The sequence below is a fragment of the Zonotrichia leucophrys genome, chromosome 18 (genome assembly GCF_028769735.1).
Source record: "Zonotrichia leucophrys gambelii isolate GWCS_2022_RI chromosome 18, RI_Zleu_2.0, whole genome shotgun sequence".
Lineage (NCBI taxonomy): Eukaryota > Metazoa > Chordata > Aves > Passeriformes > Passerellidae > Zonotrichia > Zonotrichia leucophrys.
In genome coordinates this window covers 9,662,312-9,675,852 of record NC_088187.1, presented here as the reverse complement: position 1 = coordinate 9,675,852, position 13,541 = coordinate 9,662,312, and the positions used below count along the sequence as shown (strand labels likewise).

Here is a 13,541-nt window from a genome sequence, read left to right as displayed (position 1 = left end):
CTCCATTCCCAGCACAAGCGTGCTGACAATGCTCTGAACACAGTCAGGACTTCATTCCAGGAAAAAAGGTTTTCTGCTGGCATAGTTTATACTAGTTCTCCTCACAGAACAAGCAGCACCGACAAAAACATACTTCTGCAGATTTACCAGGATTTCTGCCAGCTCCTGGGACAGGAGAATGTTTTTCACCCATCTCACTGCTGGGTCTTTCAGAGAAAACATTTCACATGCCGAGCAGGGCTGGGCAAACCCCGGCAGAATAAATGAGCTGGAAGTGCCGGAGCCACCCGGCCAGGGGCCCGCGCTCCCCTCTCTGCCCAGCCGGCCCTCCTTCCCAGCTCCCGGCTCATTTATCTCATTTATGCCCTCAGCCAGCACTCTGCTCTGCTTCCCTGTGGGTTACAGAGCCCCCAGCCCTGCTGCTGGAGTTGCTGGGATGATGGAGAGACACGTCCTGCAGTGAGCACTGCCAGGCACGGGACTGACCCAGGATGGAAAAGGATTCCAACCAAGCCAAGCAGCAAATTGGGAAATTCCCCCAAAAATATGGGGAAAAAGGGTTTTATAGTGGGGCTGGAGAGGCTGTAGCCACCATCCCTGTGGATTATAGAGCCCCCAGCCCTGCTGCTGGAGTCGCTGGGATGATGGAGAGACACGTTCCACAGTGAGCACTGCCAGGCATGGGACTGACCCATGGTGGATGTGCCAGGGAAAAGGAACCCAGCCAAGCCAAGCAGCAAATTGGGAAATTTGGGAAATTACCCCAAAAATATGGGGGGGAAAGGGGTTTTACCCCAGTCCTGCTGCTGGAGCTGCTGGGATGATGGAGAGACACGTCCTGCAGTGAGCGCTGCCAGGCACGGGACTGACCCAGGATGGAAAAGGATGCCAGCCAAGCCAAGCAGCAAATTGGGAAAATTGGGATATTGCCCCAAAAATATGGGGGAAAAAGGGTTTTACAGTGGGTCTGGAGAGGCTGCAGCCACCATCCCTGTCCCCCCACAGGGCCCCTGCAGCCCCCTTGGCTCCCCAGAGCCTTATTGCTCTTGGAGAGCCCAAAGGGAAGGAATGGGAAGGTGAGGCAGAGACAGATGCAGAGCACTGACAAGAAATACCGAGGAGCAAATCGCTCTGGGGTTTTTCATGCCAGAGATATTTGCGTTCTCATTTCTCCCCTGGAGGCACAAACCTCTTTTGTTGTCCCACAAGCACTTGCACTGTGTTACCAGGAAGAATTTCAGCACGGGGGAAGGTGCCCCATTCCCAGGGAAAAGCTTGGATAACGGGATTTTGGCTCTGCAGGGCCTGATAAAAGGTGGTCACCCTTTATCTGCAACCCTAAAAGGCAGGGCATGGGGAAAGGACATCACCTCAAAGGCTCCCTCAGAGGAAGGGGTTTCCTGTGGCTCTCAAGGACACACAGGGTCCTCTCATGGCTGAAGACCCAGATTTCGGATGGATTTCTGGTGGATTTCTGGTAGATTTCTGGTGGATTTCTGATGGATTTCAGCTTGTTCAGGAGGGGACTATGAGGAGGGGAGTGCTGAAACCTCCCTGAGAGCAGCAGCACTTGCTGTTGGGCCAGCACTGCTAAGAGAAACCAGCAGCAGCTTTCCCAAATTCCCCCCCCCTCCAAAAAAAAAAGCAACAATTTTCCTCATTTTGGGCAATCTGGAGAATTTTGCCCCAGCTACCTGCTGCCCTTGGCTGTGCCGTCCCACCAGCAATCTCATTGGGAAAAAGGAAGGGACAAGCAGCAGAAGGGACTGTGGCCAAGCCAAACACAGCAGCCCTTGCAGTGCAGGGACATTGGAACCTGGCTGCTTTTTGCAGGGTATGAACCAGGATCAGGAGGTTCCACATTAACCCAGCACACTCTGGTGGGCTCCTGGGCCAGCACAGGGGGCAGAACCCAGTGGCCCACAAGTCACAAGGAATGGTGCAAGACTCCAAATCCTCCTGGCAGCATCCATCAGTGCCCAGCACACAGAGAGCAGGAACAGCAGCAGCTCTGAGGCTGCCAGAGCTCCAAGAGAGCTTGGACAACGCTCTCAAGGACAATGAGGGATTTTTGGGGTGTCTGTGCACAGCCAGGGGTTGGACTCAATGATCCCTTCCAGCTCAGGATGTTCTGGGATTTTAGGATGACAGAACCCCTGTTTCCTCCCTCCCCATGCCTGTAAGTGGGAGTAGGTCCCTTCTGCTCTGCTTGACTCACAAATCCCTGCTTTTTAAGCTTCCTGCATAAAGGACATGTTTTCCCTTAAAAATCCTACTAAGGAGTTGGTTTTCCCTAGGAAATGCAACCAATGGAAATGTTTTCCCCTTATAACTCAACCAAGGGACATGTTTTCCTCTTATAATTCAACCAAGGGACATGTTTTTCCCTTAAAAAATGCAACTAAATGAGATGTTTTTCCATAAAAATGCAACAAAAGAGCATGTTTTTTCCCTAAAAGTCCACCAGCTAAAGGAGATGATTTCCCCAAAAAATATACAAGCAAGGGAGATGTTTCCCCAAAAATGCAACTGACAGAGATATCTCCCCTTAAAAATTTAACTGAGGGAAACTGAGATGTTTTTCCCTGGGAATGCAAGTAAAGGAAATGTATTCCATAAAAATACAACTAAGGGATGGGTTTTTCCCTAAAAAAAAAAAAAAAAAAGGCAACTGAAGGAGATGTTTTCCCCTAAAAATACAACCACGAGAGGTGGTTCCCCCTAAAAATCCAAGCAAGGAAAATGTTTGCCCTAAATATGCAACCAAGGGAGATGTTTCCCCCTAAAATTGCAACAAAACAAGATTTTCCCTAAAGGAAAGGAGGTTTTCCCTAAAGATGCAACTAAAGGAAGTGGCTTTCCCTAAAAGCACAACCAAAGGAGATGTTTTGTCCTGAAAAATACAAACAAGGGGCGTATTTCCCCATTAGGGAAAAGATGGGCAGCACTCAAACCTCGGAGGGGATAAAAATACCGGGGAGCAGGGGGGCTCCGGTATGTGCTCCCTGCATCCCACCCGCACCTGGGGATGCTGCGGACCCCGGGGATGCTCCGGACCCCGAATTGCAGGGATGATGAGGACCCCGCACCCGGGGATGCTCTGGACCCCGAATCGTGGGGATGATGCGGACCCCGAATTGCGGGGATGCTCCGACCCCGCACCCCGGGAATACCCCGGACCCGCACCTGGGGATGTTCCAGCCCCCGTACCCTGGGGATGTTCCAGCCCCCGCACCCCGGGAATACCCCGGACCCCGCACCTGCCGGAGCTGGCGGTGCGGGGCAGGTGCAGGCCGGGGGCTGTGGGGGCTGAGGGTGCTGCAGGAGCTGCCGGGGATGCTCGGGACCCCGCGGGGCCGCCCCTGCACCGCCCCTCCCGCACACGCGGTGCCGCCGCTGGGCGAGCCGGGCCCGGCGCCGCGCACATGGGCGCTGCGGAGCCGCCGGCGGAGACCGGCTCCAGCCGGTATAAAAGGGCTGCGAGCGAGCACCGAGCAGCAGCAGCCGCCGCCGCGGGCAGCGGGAGCAGCAGCGGCCGGAGGCCGGCGGGCAGCGGGGCCGCCTCCTCGCCGAGGGTCGCCCGCTCGCCCTCCCGGGCCATGGGCAGCCCCTGACCCCGCCGCAGCACCGGGTGAGTGGGGCTCCCGCCCGGCCATTCCGGGGGAGCTGGGTGGGGGAGGGCTTTGTTTCCCTTTTTTTTTTTTTTTAATTTTTTCCCCTTCTTTTGGGGCGCTTTTTAACGTTATTTTTTCGTTTTTTCCAGCGTTTTCCTTCCCCACCTCCCCTCGCCCGCATCCCTGTATTTTTAGCCCGCGGCCCCGGCGATGCAGGAATCAGGGCTGAAATGTTGGGAAAGTGATGCAGGGAAGGGGGGGCCACGCCGGGCCCCTGCGCTCCGGCTTCTTCATTTTCATTTTTTCCCCCAACCACCATTATTTCTTTTAATCTTTAAATGTACAAAACACACGCCCAGGTTTGCGGTTTCGCTGGGTTGTTTTTCCTTCCCTTATCATTTTTTTTTTCTGCTCCCTAAGCGTGCTTCCTCCCGATCTGCTTTTTCCCCCCCTTGCAGTGACACAGGAATTGGTGGAAATCTCTCGGGGGGTCTCCCGGCACTTCCCGCAAAGTTCGGGGGTCCCGCCCGCGCCCCTCGCCCTGCGCGGCTGCGGCAGAGCCGGGCGCGGGCGGCAGCGCAGGGAGGGATGCGGAGCCCCCGCCTCGCTCCATCCATCCCCGGCGGAGCGGAGCGGATCCCCCGGGAGCCATGCGGCACCGCACGGGGGGCTGCGGGCTTTGGGGACCCCCCCCTGCCCCGCTCGGGGACCCCCGGCGTGGGCTCGCAGCCCGGCCGGGCTCCAGTGCACTCACTCGCCTGCTGCGCCGGGCCAAGTTCCGCGGTGGGCTCGGAGCGCGGGGCCGAGGAGCCGAGTCTAAAATGGAGGAGGGAAATGCCGGTGGCTGCCGGGCACGGCGGCGGCGCGGGGGGAGCCGCAGGTCCGGGCGGGACGGGGCGGCCACCGCGGGCACCGCTCCGTGCACGGCCGGGAGCGAGCGGGGCTGGCCCGCGCTGTGTCCCACGGGGCTGGCTCCGGCACTGGCACCCCCACGCGGGTGGGGCCGTGACCCCGGCACTGTCCCCCCGCAGCGCACGTGAGGCCGTGACCCCGGCATTGTCCCCTGTACAGGTGCGGCGGTGACCCCATCACTGTCCCCTTTACAAGTGTGGCAGCGATCCCCCGCACAGGTCTGGCAGTGACCCCCGGCACTGTCCCCTGTACAGGTGTGGTGGTGACCCCCGGCACTGTCCCCTAGACAGGTGTGGCGGTGACCCCAGCACTGGCCCCTTTACAAGTGTGGCAGTGATCCCCCCGCACAGGTTTGACAGTGACCCCCAGCACTGTCCCCTAGACAGGTGTGGCGGTGACCCCGGCACTGTCCCCCCTGCACAGGTGTGGCAGTGACCCCAGGACTGTCCCCTGTACAGGTGTGGTGGTGACCGTGGCACAGCAGACCCCCCTGCAGGTGTGGCAGTGAGCCAGGACCGACCCCCCCACTGCAGGTGATTCTGTCACTGTCCCCCTGTGCCGGGGCACTCGTCCCCCTGCCCAGGTGTGGTGCTGCAGTGACGCCGGCTCCATGCTCCCCCCAGGCAGGTGTGGCAGTGACCTGGCCCTTGTCCCCCTGCCCAGGTGTGGTGCTGGCCCCGGCACAGTGGGACCCTCTGCAGGTGTGACAGTGAGCCCAGGACTGTAACCCTGACATTGTCCCCGCTGTGTGGCTGTGGCGGTGACCCCTGCACAGTGTCCTCCCCCCTGACTGTGACACTGGTGCTGTCCCCCCTGTGCAGTGCTGGGGTTCCATGGGCAGCTCCATGTGGGACCCACACCCCTGGGTGACACGGGGCAGGGCTGAGGACACCCCGTCTAGTGGGGTGGCAATGGTGCCAAGGGCTGCAGGGGACCTGGTGGTATTGGGGGTGTCCCCACTCCCCATTTTGAGGTGTGGGCAGCCCTGTGCTGCCGTTTTGGGGACAGCCAGGCTGGGGACGATGGGTGCCTGGGGCTCCTGCGGCTCCACCAGCCCGCGGTGGATCTTTCACGAACTGCATCCATCCGCCCCCGTGCACCACAGGCAGATGACAGCTCCCAGCTCCTGGGCTTGGCTGCTGGGAACAGCCAGCCCGGGTGCTGAGCTGGGAGTTTCTGGTGCTGGGCTCACAGGGCAGCAGCAGGAAGGAGGGACAGAGGCAGAAACACCAGCCCAGCTCCCGCACTTGGCAGCTTGCGGTGCCTTAGAGGTGCTACAGCTCTCAGGCTGTGCCTCTTCCAGCAAAATTCAGCTTCAACTGATGCCTGGCTGCCTGTCCCCTCTTTTTTCAGATCCAAAATGACGGTCAAAGCTGTAAAGATGCCGTGCACCTCTGCAAACGTTTATACTAAAGTGCCTGACGGAGGATGGGGCTGGACGGTCGCCTTTGCGTTCTTTGTTGTGGAAGCCCTGACATACGGCATCATAAAATCCTTTGGAGTCTTCTTCAACGACCTGATGGACAGCTTTGACGAAACCAACAGCAGGATATCCTGGATAATATCCATATGTGTGTTTGTACAGACCTTCACAGGTAAGAGGAGCGGGCGCTCGGCCCAGGTGCAAGGGGCAGTCCTGCTGCTGACTCAGCACGCAAGGACCTGGCGCCTGTGACTTTTGTGCCTCTAATGGCTCCATTATAAATTAAATCACAGCCATAAAGCTCAGAGGCTGCTCCTCAAATGCCAAGAAATGTCTGTCTCAGCCTGGCAGTCCCTTTGAGCCCTTTGAGTCTGTGGGTGGTGCAGGGACAGGGTCCATGTCACTGAGCCTGACCCAGTTGTTCAGGTCCCACCAGCAAGGGGCAACACCCAGAGTGTTCAAACCAAACTCTGCAGTGAAAAGGATTAGAAATAATTGAGCCTTGCTGAAATCCAGTGGGCATGTGGCTGGAGATTTGTCCCAGGCTGCCAGCAAGGGGTAAAACCCAGAGTTTTCAAACCAAACTCTGCGCTGAAAATAACTTGAGCCTTGCTAAAATCTGGTGGTATCCGGGCATGTGGCTGGAGATTTGTCCCAGGCTGCCACATGGGTTCTGGTGACTTTTAGCATGTCCTAAATGCTGTGAGCTGTGCCCCGAGGGTGGCTGCAGGGTGATGCTGTGCCATGCAGGGAGGTGGCACCTCAGGGAACCCGGGCAGGAGCATGAGGAGAGCTCTGCAGGAGGTGGTGGCTGTGAAGTTGCTGAGGTGGGCGCTGACCACGGCTCTCTCCCTCTGCAGCTCCTCTGTCGACGGTCCTGAGCAACCGCTTCGGCCACCGGCTGGTGGTGATGGCCGGGGGGCTGCTGGTCAGCGCTGGCATGGTCATCGCGTCCTTCGCCCGCAGCGTGGTGCACATGTACGTCACCATCGGCATCGTCTCCGGTGAGCCACCCTCCTGTCCCCCGTGCTGCTGCCCCTCCTGAGCCGATCCCGCAGCGAGGATGGGCCCCAGGCTCGGCTTTGTGCCTGTGCCACCCCGGGCGCCGCCCTGGGCTCGGCCCTGAGCTCGTGCAGCAGCACCGGTGGCTTCTGGTGAGCTGAGCAAAGCTCAGAGAAGAGCAAAGCTGCACCCGGGATCAAATCCTCCAACGCTCCCTCTGTCTCTGTTTCTTCTCCTGATGCTTCTCCCCCTCTCCAGCCTGCCCTGGGTGTTCTGTTCATGTCCATGGCCAGGAGCTTGCCTTGCTTAGGGGAACAGTTGCTACAGGCTCAAATACTTTAAGCATAATGAGGTCCTCAAAGTGGACCCCACTGGAGGTCCATTTTGCATTATCTAGCAGGTTTGGGAGGCTGGGTCTCTTGGTTTGGGTTTTTGCTCTCCTTTTTTATTTTCTTCTTCTTTTCTTTTCCCCCTTCCAAATTACAAAAAAATAACATTCTGGTTTCCCCAATGATTTTCTTCCAGGGTGACTTGCTGAGTTGGCCGAAATGATTCTGTAATGACCGCCGGGAAAGCCGACTTAACGTGTTCTTGCATCGGTGTTTCCCCCTCCTTTACTTGTTGTTATGGCAATTTTTGGCATTTATTCACAGGCCTGGGATACTGCCTCTCCTTCCTCCCGACTGTCACCATTTTATCACAGTATTTTGACAAAAGGCGCTCGCTGGTCACAGCGGTGGCATCCACAGGGGAATGTTTCGCCGTCTTCTCCTTCGCACCAGGTACGGTGCCCACGTGCTGGGAGGGCCAAAAGCCCAGATCCTTTCCCCAAGCAAACTGCCAGAGGCCAACTCAGTGCCCGCAAGTGGCACCCAGCAGGCAGAGTGGCAGCAGTGCCAGGGACGGGTGTGACACTGCCTGAGCACCCCCAGTGCCATGTGCCAGTGCAGGACATGCCTGGCTGATATGCAGCCCGCCAGGCTCCCTATATAGATCTGGCAGGGCTAAAAATAAGCCCGAGAAACTTCAGCTATTTAAAACACACAGTGCCCAGAACTGCTCCTAAAGGTTACTGGGCTTGTGCTCAGCACGGGCTGCCAAAGTGCTGCAGCCTTTTGGGGAGCTGTGCCCAGGCGTCACAGCCCCGTCACCTCTGCCCGTGGAGGTTTATGTGGTGTGCTGTGCTCGTGTGCTCTGGGCTAATCCTCACTGCAAAGCTGCTTTGGGTGCAAAGGAAGGCTGGCAATTAGGCAGTGACGTGCACCTTTGAGCAGAGCTGAGAGACTTCCTCTGCTGGCTGGTTTCAGGGTGGGGGCAGCTGAGGAAGGACACTCAAGCACTGAGTTTGCCCTCCTTCACTGAGAACAACACCTTCTTTGCTCCCAGAGCTGCTGAGACCTCAAAAAAGGTTATCTAGAGAGTGGTATCTGCTAGCAGGTAGTAAAAGCCACAGCTTTTAGCTTCTGGCTGCTGCAGCAGAGGGGAGGAAGGTGGGTGTCAGACCCCAGGGTGGAGGGACCCCTACTCAGCCTTTCTGAGAGGCGCCCGGAGCCCTCCAGTGCAGAATCTCCACTCCCTTCCCTGGCTGTAAATTCAATTCCTTGGTGTGACTACAGGTTTCCCAGTTACACTTCTCCTCTTCCCCCAGCAATCACGGCCCTGAAGGAGCAGATTGGCTGGAGGTACAGCATGCTTTCTGTCGGGGTGCTGCAGCTGGGCATCACCGTCTGCGGCTCGCTGCTGCGCCCCATCGTCATCAGAGAGCAGGAAGAAGTGAAAGCACAGCCTCCAGAGGAGTCCACAGAGACAAAGTACATGCTTGAAAACGAACAAACATGCACCTCAATCGAGTCCATAGACTCAGGAGTCGATATAACTACCTCACCCAGCAATGTGCCTGGAAAAACCAAAGCAGAGCCGAAAAGTGAAGAACCAAAGCAACACGGACAGAACCCCGTTGACAATAGCAGCACCCCTCCAGCACCAAAAACCAAACTACTGGACTTCTCTGTGATGAGAGACTATAGCTTTATCTGTTATGCATTCTTTGGCCTGTTTGCAACCCTGGGCTTCTTCGCTCCCTCCCTCTACATCATCCCCCTGAGCCGCAGCCTGGGCATCGGCAAGGACCACTCTGCCTACATCCTGTCGGCCATGGCCATCGCCGAGGTCTTCGGCAGGATTTTTGCAGGCTGGATCCTCAACAAGAAGCCCATCCGCAAGATCTACATCGAGCTCATCTGTGTCATCCTGCTGTCTGTAGCCTTGGTTGCCTTCCCTTTTGCCTCTGGATTCTGGGGCTTGATGATATGTAGCGTTTATTTTGGGTTCATGCTCGGCACGGTGGCGGGCACACATATTCCCCTCCTGGCTGAAGACGACGTGGTTGGCATTGAGAGGATGTCCTCTGCAGCTGGAGTCTATGTCTTCATTCAAAGCTTAGCTGGGTTGGCTGGACCACCCCTTGCAGGTAACACAAACTCTGGTCTTGGTTTTGTTTTGGAGGTGTTTGACAGCTGTGGGTGCCGATCTCTGCCTAGAAGGTGCTCTGGCAGCGCTAATCACAGCCCTGCAACCACTACTGGGAGTCTCCCAGAGCCAGAGACTGCAATGCAGCTCTGCAGAGTCCCACGGATGAGGCGCTGAGGAACCTCAGAGGGAAGGGAAATACTGCAGTGCTCCCCTGATCCTGTCAGAAACCCAGAGCTGGCACCACTTCAGGCACCAGCAGAGGCGAATCCCGCTCGCTGCGCCTGTGCCACGCGCTGCAGGAAGGTGAAGGCTGGCAGAACAAACAGATGCCTGCTGCATCTCGGGCTCAGCATCCCTGCAGTGCCCAGGGGAGCGCTGGAGGTGACACTGTGTACCCCAGAACACAATGGGGTTTGCTTTTTAACACAGCAGCCAATTGTCACCGAGTTTTGCTGCAGATAAAATGCAGATTAAAGCCCTACAGGAGGGCAGGGCAGGGGGGGAGTGGGCTGTGGCTAACTGCTGTAAATGTTTATTTTCCAGGTGTCTTAGTGGATACGACAAAGAACTACAGCTCAGCCTTCTACTCCTGTGCTGCTGGCATGGTCCTGGGGGCTGTGTTCCTGGCCCTGGTGAGGCCGTGCAAGACTGGGCTCTGCCACCACCACCAGCAGCAGCAGCAGCAGCAGCAGCAGGTGGAGGAGAGCACGGCAGGGCCACCACCAGAACTGCCAGATGACTTTATAGACATGGATATTGGAAAAGCAGAAAATTCAGGAAAAGGCTCTGACAGCGTGGTATAAAAAACCCTGCTCCTTCTCCATCTAACGCACTCAGTGTAAGGCTGGGGGAAATGTCAGCTCTGCTCCACGTTTTAAAACTCCATTCTAAAGGGAATGTGAAATTTTAAATGTGAACAGTTGCTACCAACAATTTATTTTTTTTTTTAAATATTAGACAGAATTTTTTTAACCAACAATGGAAAGCTCCATAGAAAATACGGATAGCCACATAAGAATAACTTCTGTCTAGCATGAAGATGTGATGCACACTTGCTTTCCTGATAACAAGCATAGGTAAAGGTCCAACTGATCCATAAATACTGACAACAGCAACAGCAGAAGCAGCTCAGCCTCTGACTGTCACCCATCCCTTACCACAAATTCCACACAGACCCGATGATACGAACTGGAGCATCTCATACACCACCAGTAGCCAACTGAATCTTCTTCTGGAGGGACACAGACTCACCTTTTAGCTTGGAGGAGGAGGAGGAGGCCAGGCTAGATAGCTGACAATTAGAAACCATTGCTAATGATCTTAACTTGAATGTCACATAATGCTGGGAAATCCAAGGCTCCGTGTGTCTTTATGGCCAGTTATTACTGCACATATTTCATAAGATCATTTTTCTTCTCCCAACTGGGATCCTTAGAACTGTTTTCTGTTGATAGTCAGACCTGATGTACTGTTTCTAATTTAACTAGTATTTATTAATTTATTCTGAGATTGTTAAAAGGAGGTTAGCTCAAATAACTGGAGAGGAAAAATGATCTTCTGCATAACGGAAAGCTGTCTTTACATCAACCTCTCCAATGCCTATCTTGTATTGCTTGTGAAATTGTTGGGAAAATTACTCTTACAGCATAAAGTGTAGCTGTTTTTAATAGGTAAGTCTTAAGTAACCCAGTTATTTAAAAAGGAAAAAAACAAAACAAACAAACAAAAAAAAAAATTACAGATCCAGCATCTCTTTCCATGGCAAAGGCTCAGCTGGAACCTGCCCACCCCACAGGGAGGATTTGGCCCAGGATGTCTTAATGTACCCCAACCTTGGCTCACAGTGCACGAGGGGATCTCTGCTGCAGCCCCAGACCCTTCCCCAGCCTGTGCCCCCCAGTTCTGCCCCCTCGGGCTGCTGGGGGGCCGGGCTGAGCTGCGCCCCCTCCCCAGCTCTGCCCTCACGTCAGCTAAAGGGGCTTTTCTATTTTTGCTGCTGACTTCAGTGAGAAGGGAAGCGGAGCCTGTGCGTGAAGGGAAGGATGGAAGGCAGCGCTGGAGCTGTTCGTTCATTAACGGGAGAGATTCCTGCTCACGGTGACACGAGCTTGCTTACCCCACCTATATGCATCTTCTCGCCTCTAGGCAACTCAGGGGGACAAATCAAACAAGTCTGTTCTGGTTTGGGGGGAAAATCAACCCCAAACCACCATTTCTGTGTACTTAAGTGGAAGTGGCATCATCCATTAACTGCTACACTGACCTGTCTGTGTTTTACCAGCCATAGAAATGTGGGACAATCTGTAAAAGAAAAAAAAAAGAACAAAAAAAAGAACAACCTCTTTTTTGGGAAGGTGCTTGGTTTGTTTTTTTCTGTCTTAGATGTCCAAAAAAAAAAAAAAAAAAAGAAGAAAAATTTTAAAAACTAAAAAAAAAAAGAAGAAAAAAGAAGGAAAAATAATAATTAAAAAAAAAAAAAAAAGCAACAGGCACTCTTGCAACCAAGTGGCTGGAGCAATTCATCCTCACTGCCCGGGACCTGCGGTCTCGTGTCCTTCCTCTGCCTCAGCACTTTATCACGGCCAGCAGAACCTCGCTGTGTTGCACCCAGGACTGGAAGATCCCTACAGAGAACCAGAGTTGTGTGAATCGCCGATCAGTGAACAAATAGCCACGTTGCATTACGATGTACCTTTAATTTATTGTTAATTTATGATACTTCAAGCGTTTTGGTAAATGTTCTGTAGCCTATCCTCGTCAGGTTGTTGAAGTCTTTGTGAAATGAGACCTCACTACAGCACTTTGCTATTACAACTGCTTGGAAGTGGAATTAAGGCCTGCAGGTTTTGCGTGTGTGTGGAAGCTCCCTGTTCTGCAGATTTGCGAGGTTCTACTGTATTTAGTTTGGTTTTTTTTTTTTTTTCTCTCTCTCTTTTTTTTTAATTTGAATTACCAAGTTTCCAATCCAGATCAAACGCTCCGTTTGTCACTGACCTCACAGTCCGTGTCTGTTCCTGTCACGAGCAGGGGAGCGAGTGGTGAGTGTGTGTGTGTGAGGGCACAGCACAAGCAGGATTTACTGATTTGTTTGTAACTAAGCGGACTCTGGAAATACTCTTAAAAAACACTGAGATTTGCAATAAACTTTTTCCTTTTTTTTGGGTTTTTTTATTTTTTCCTTTTATTTTTAAATCATAAACGCGGTGAAGGAACTTTTCCTCCTCTTGCTGGGGGCAGTGGGAGCTGCCACATGCCATTCCTGCAGCCTGGAGTGCCTTTCCCTGGGGTTGGGCAATCCCAGCTCTCAGGAGGAGAAAGCACCAACACAACCCTGCAGGCTGTGGGTTGGTGCTGAGCTCAGGGGTGCTCCTGTGAGCCCTCACCCCTCATTTACAGGGAGATTTTTCCTCTCCTGGTGCCTGAATTGTGGCACTTGGGAGCATTCCCCGCAGGGCACACAGTCATGGAATTATTTCATCACTGAATAAATTTATCATTTTATCATTTATTCAATGATAAAATTGAATTTGGCTGAATTGCTGAATACTTTCTCCATTTACTTAAAATTTGCTTAACACCCCCCCCGCAAAAAAGCCACTAAATAGCAGATTAGTCGTGCTAAGGAGCAATTTTCAGTCCCTCAAAGGTAATTTATTGATTTGCCTTTCCCTGCTCACCCTGTCCAGCATCCCAAACCCCAGCAGGAGCAGAGCTGCCACGTCCCAAATCCCGCTGCCTGCATTAGGTTTGCAAATGCTGAGGGAATCATCACCACACTGATGTGCATTAGGTACAGGCTGTTTCCATTCTGCATGCAGACAGGCTGGAACACCAGCACCAAAGTCCAGGGAAGATAATCTGCCTCCAAATTCGACTCTGGCTCGCTTACAGCACTGAACAAACATTATTTGCAACACTTTCCTCAAAAACAACCCCCCAAAAAGACGCATTGCAAAGCCTGCACACAGCTCACGTAAATTTAAAATAAAAGCAAATTTAACCGGAGCACTATCAGATGTTTCCCTGCACAGAAAGATTTTTAATAGTTATTTTTTCCCACCTGGTTTAAATTAATTGCCTGTGACCTTGTCTTTTGTGCTGGCACAAAGGCATTAAAG

At 53.8% G+C, this 13,541-nt stretch overlaps 2 protein-coding genes across 7 annotated transcripts in view; one reads left to right on the top strand and one right to left on the bottom strand.

The window, feature by feature from the left end:
* Positions 1–4,546, bottom strand: part of ARSG (arylsulfatase G) — a 31,741-nt gene extending 27,195 nt beyond the window's left edge. For 4 of the 6 annotated variants that reach the window (XM_064728452.1, XM_064728454.1, XM_064728455.1 and 1 more), the window contains exon 1: positions 4,369–4,546. The gene's annotated coding sequence lies outside the window, so the exon portion shown is untranslated. The remainder of the gene's footprint in view (positions 1–4,368) is intronic. The other 2 variants (XM_064728456.1, XM_064728453.1) reach the window with 1 other exon arrangement.
* Positions 3,486–12,567, top strand: SLC16A6 (solute carrier family 16 member 6). Its single transcript, XM_064728459.1, has 6 exons — positions 3,486–3,631; positions 5,880–6,121; positions 6,810–6,953; positions 7,605–7,733; positions 8,600–9,421; positions 9,967–12,567. The coding sequence occupies exons 2-6, from the start codon at positions 5,887–5,889 to the stop codon at positions 10,224–10,226; spliced, it is 1,590 nt and encodes a 529-aa protein (XP_064584529.1). The 5' UTR covers positions 3,486–3,631; positions 5,880–5,886; the 3' UTR covers positions 10,227–12,567.
* Positions 12,568–13,541: the final 974 nt, after the last annotated feature.

Coding starts and splice junctions, on each gene's coding strand:
- SLC16A6 (XM_064728459.1), top strand. CDS start 5,887: ATGACGGTCAAAGCTGTAAAGATGCCGTGCACCTCTGCAAACGTTTAT. Junction 6,954..7,604: donor CACCATCGGCATCGTCTCCG/GTGAGCCACCCT, acceptor ATTTATTCACAG/GCCTGGGATACTGCCTCTCC. Junction 7,734..8,599: donor CGTCTTCTCCTTCGCACCAG/GTACGGTGCCCA, acceptor CTCTTCCCCCAG/CAATCACGGCCCTGAAGGAG.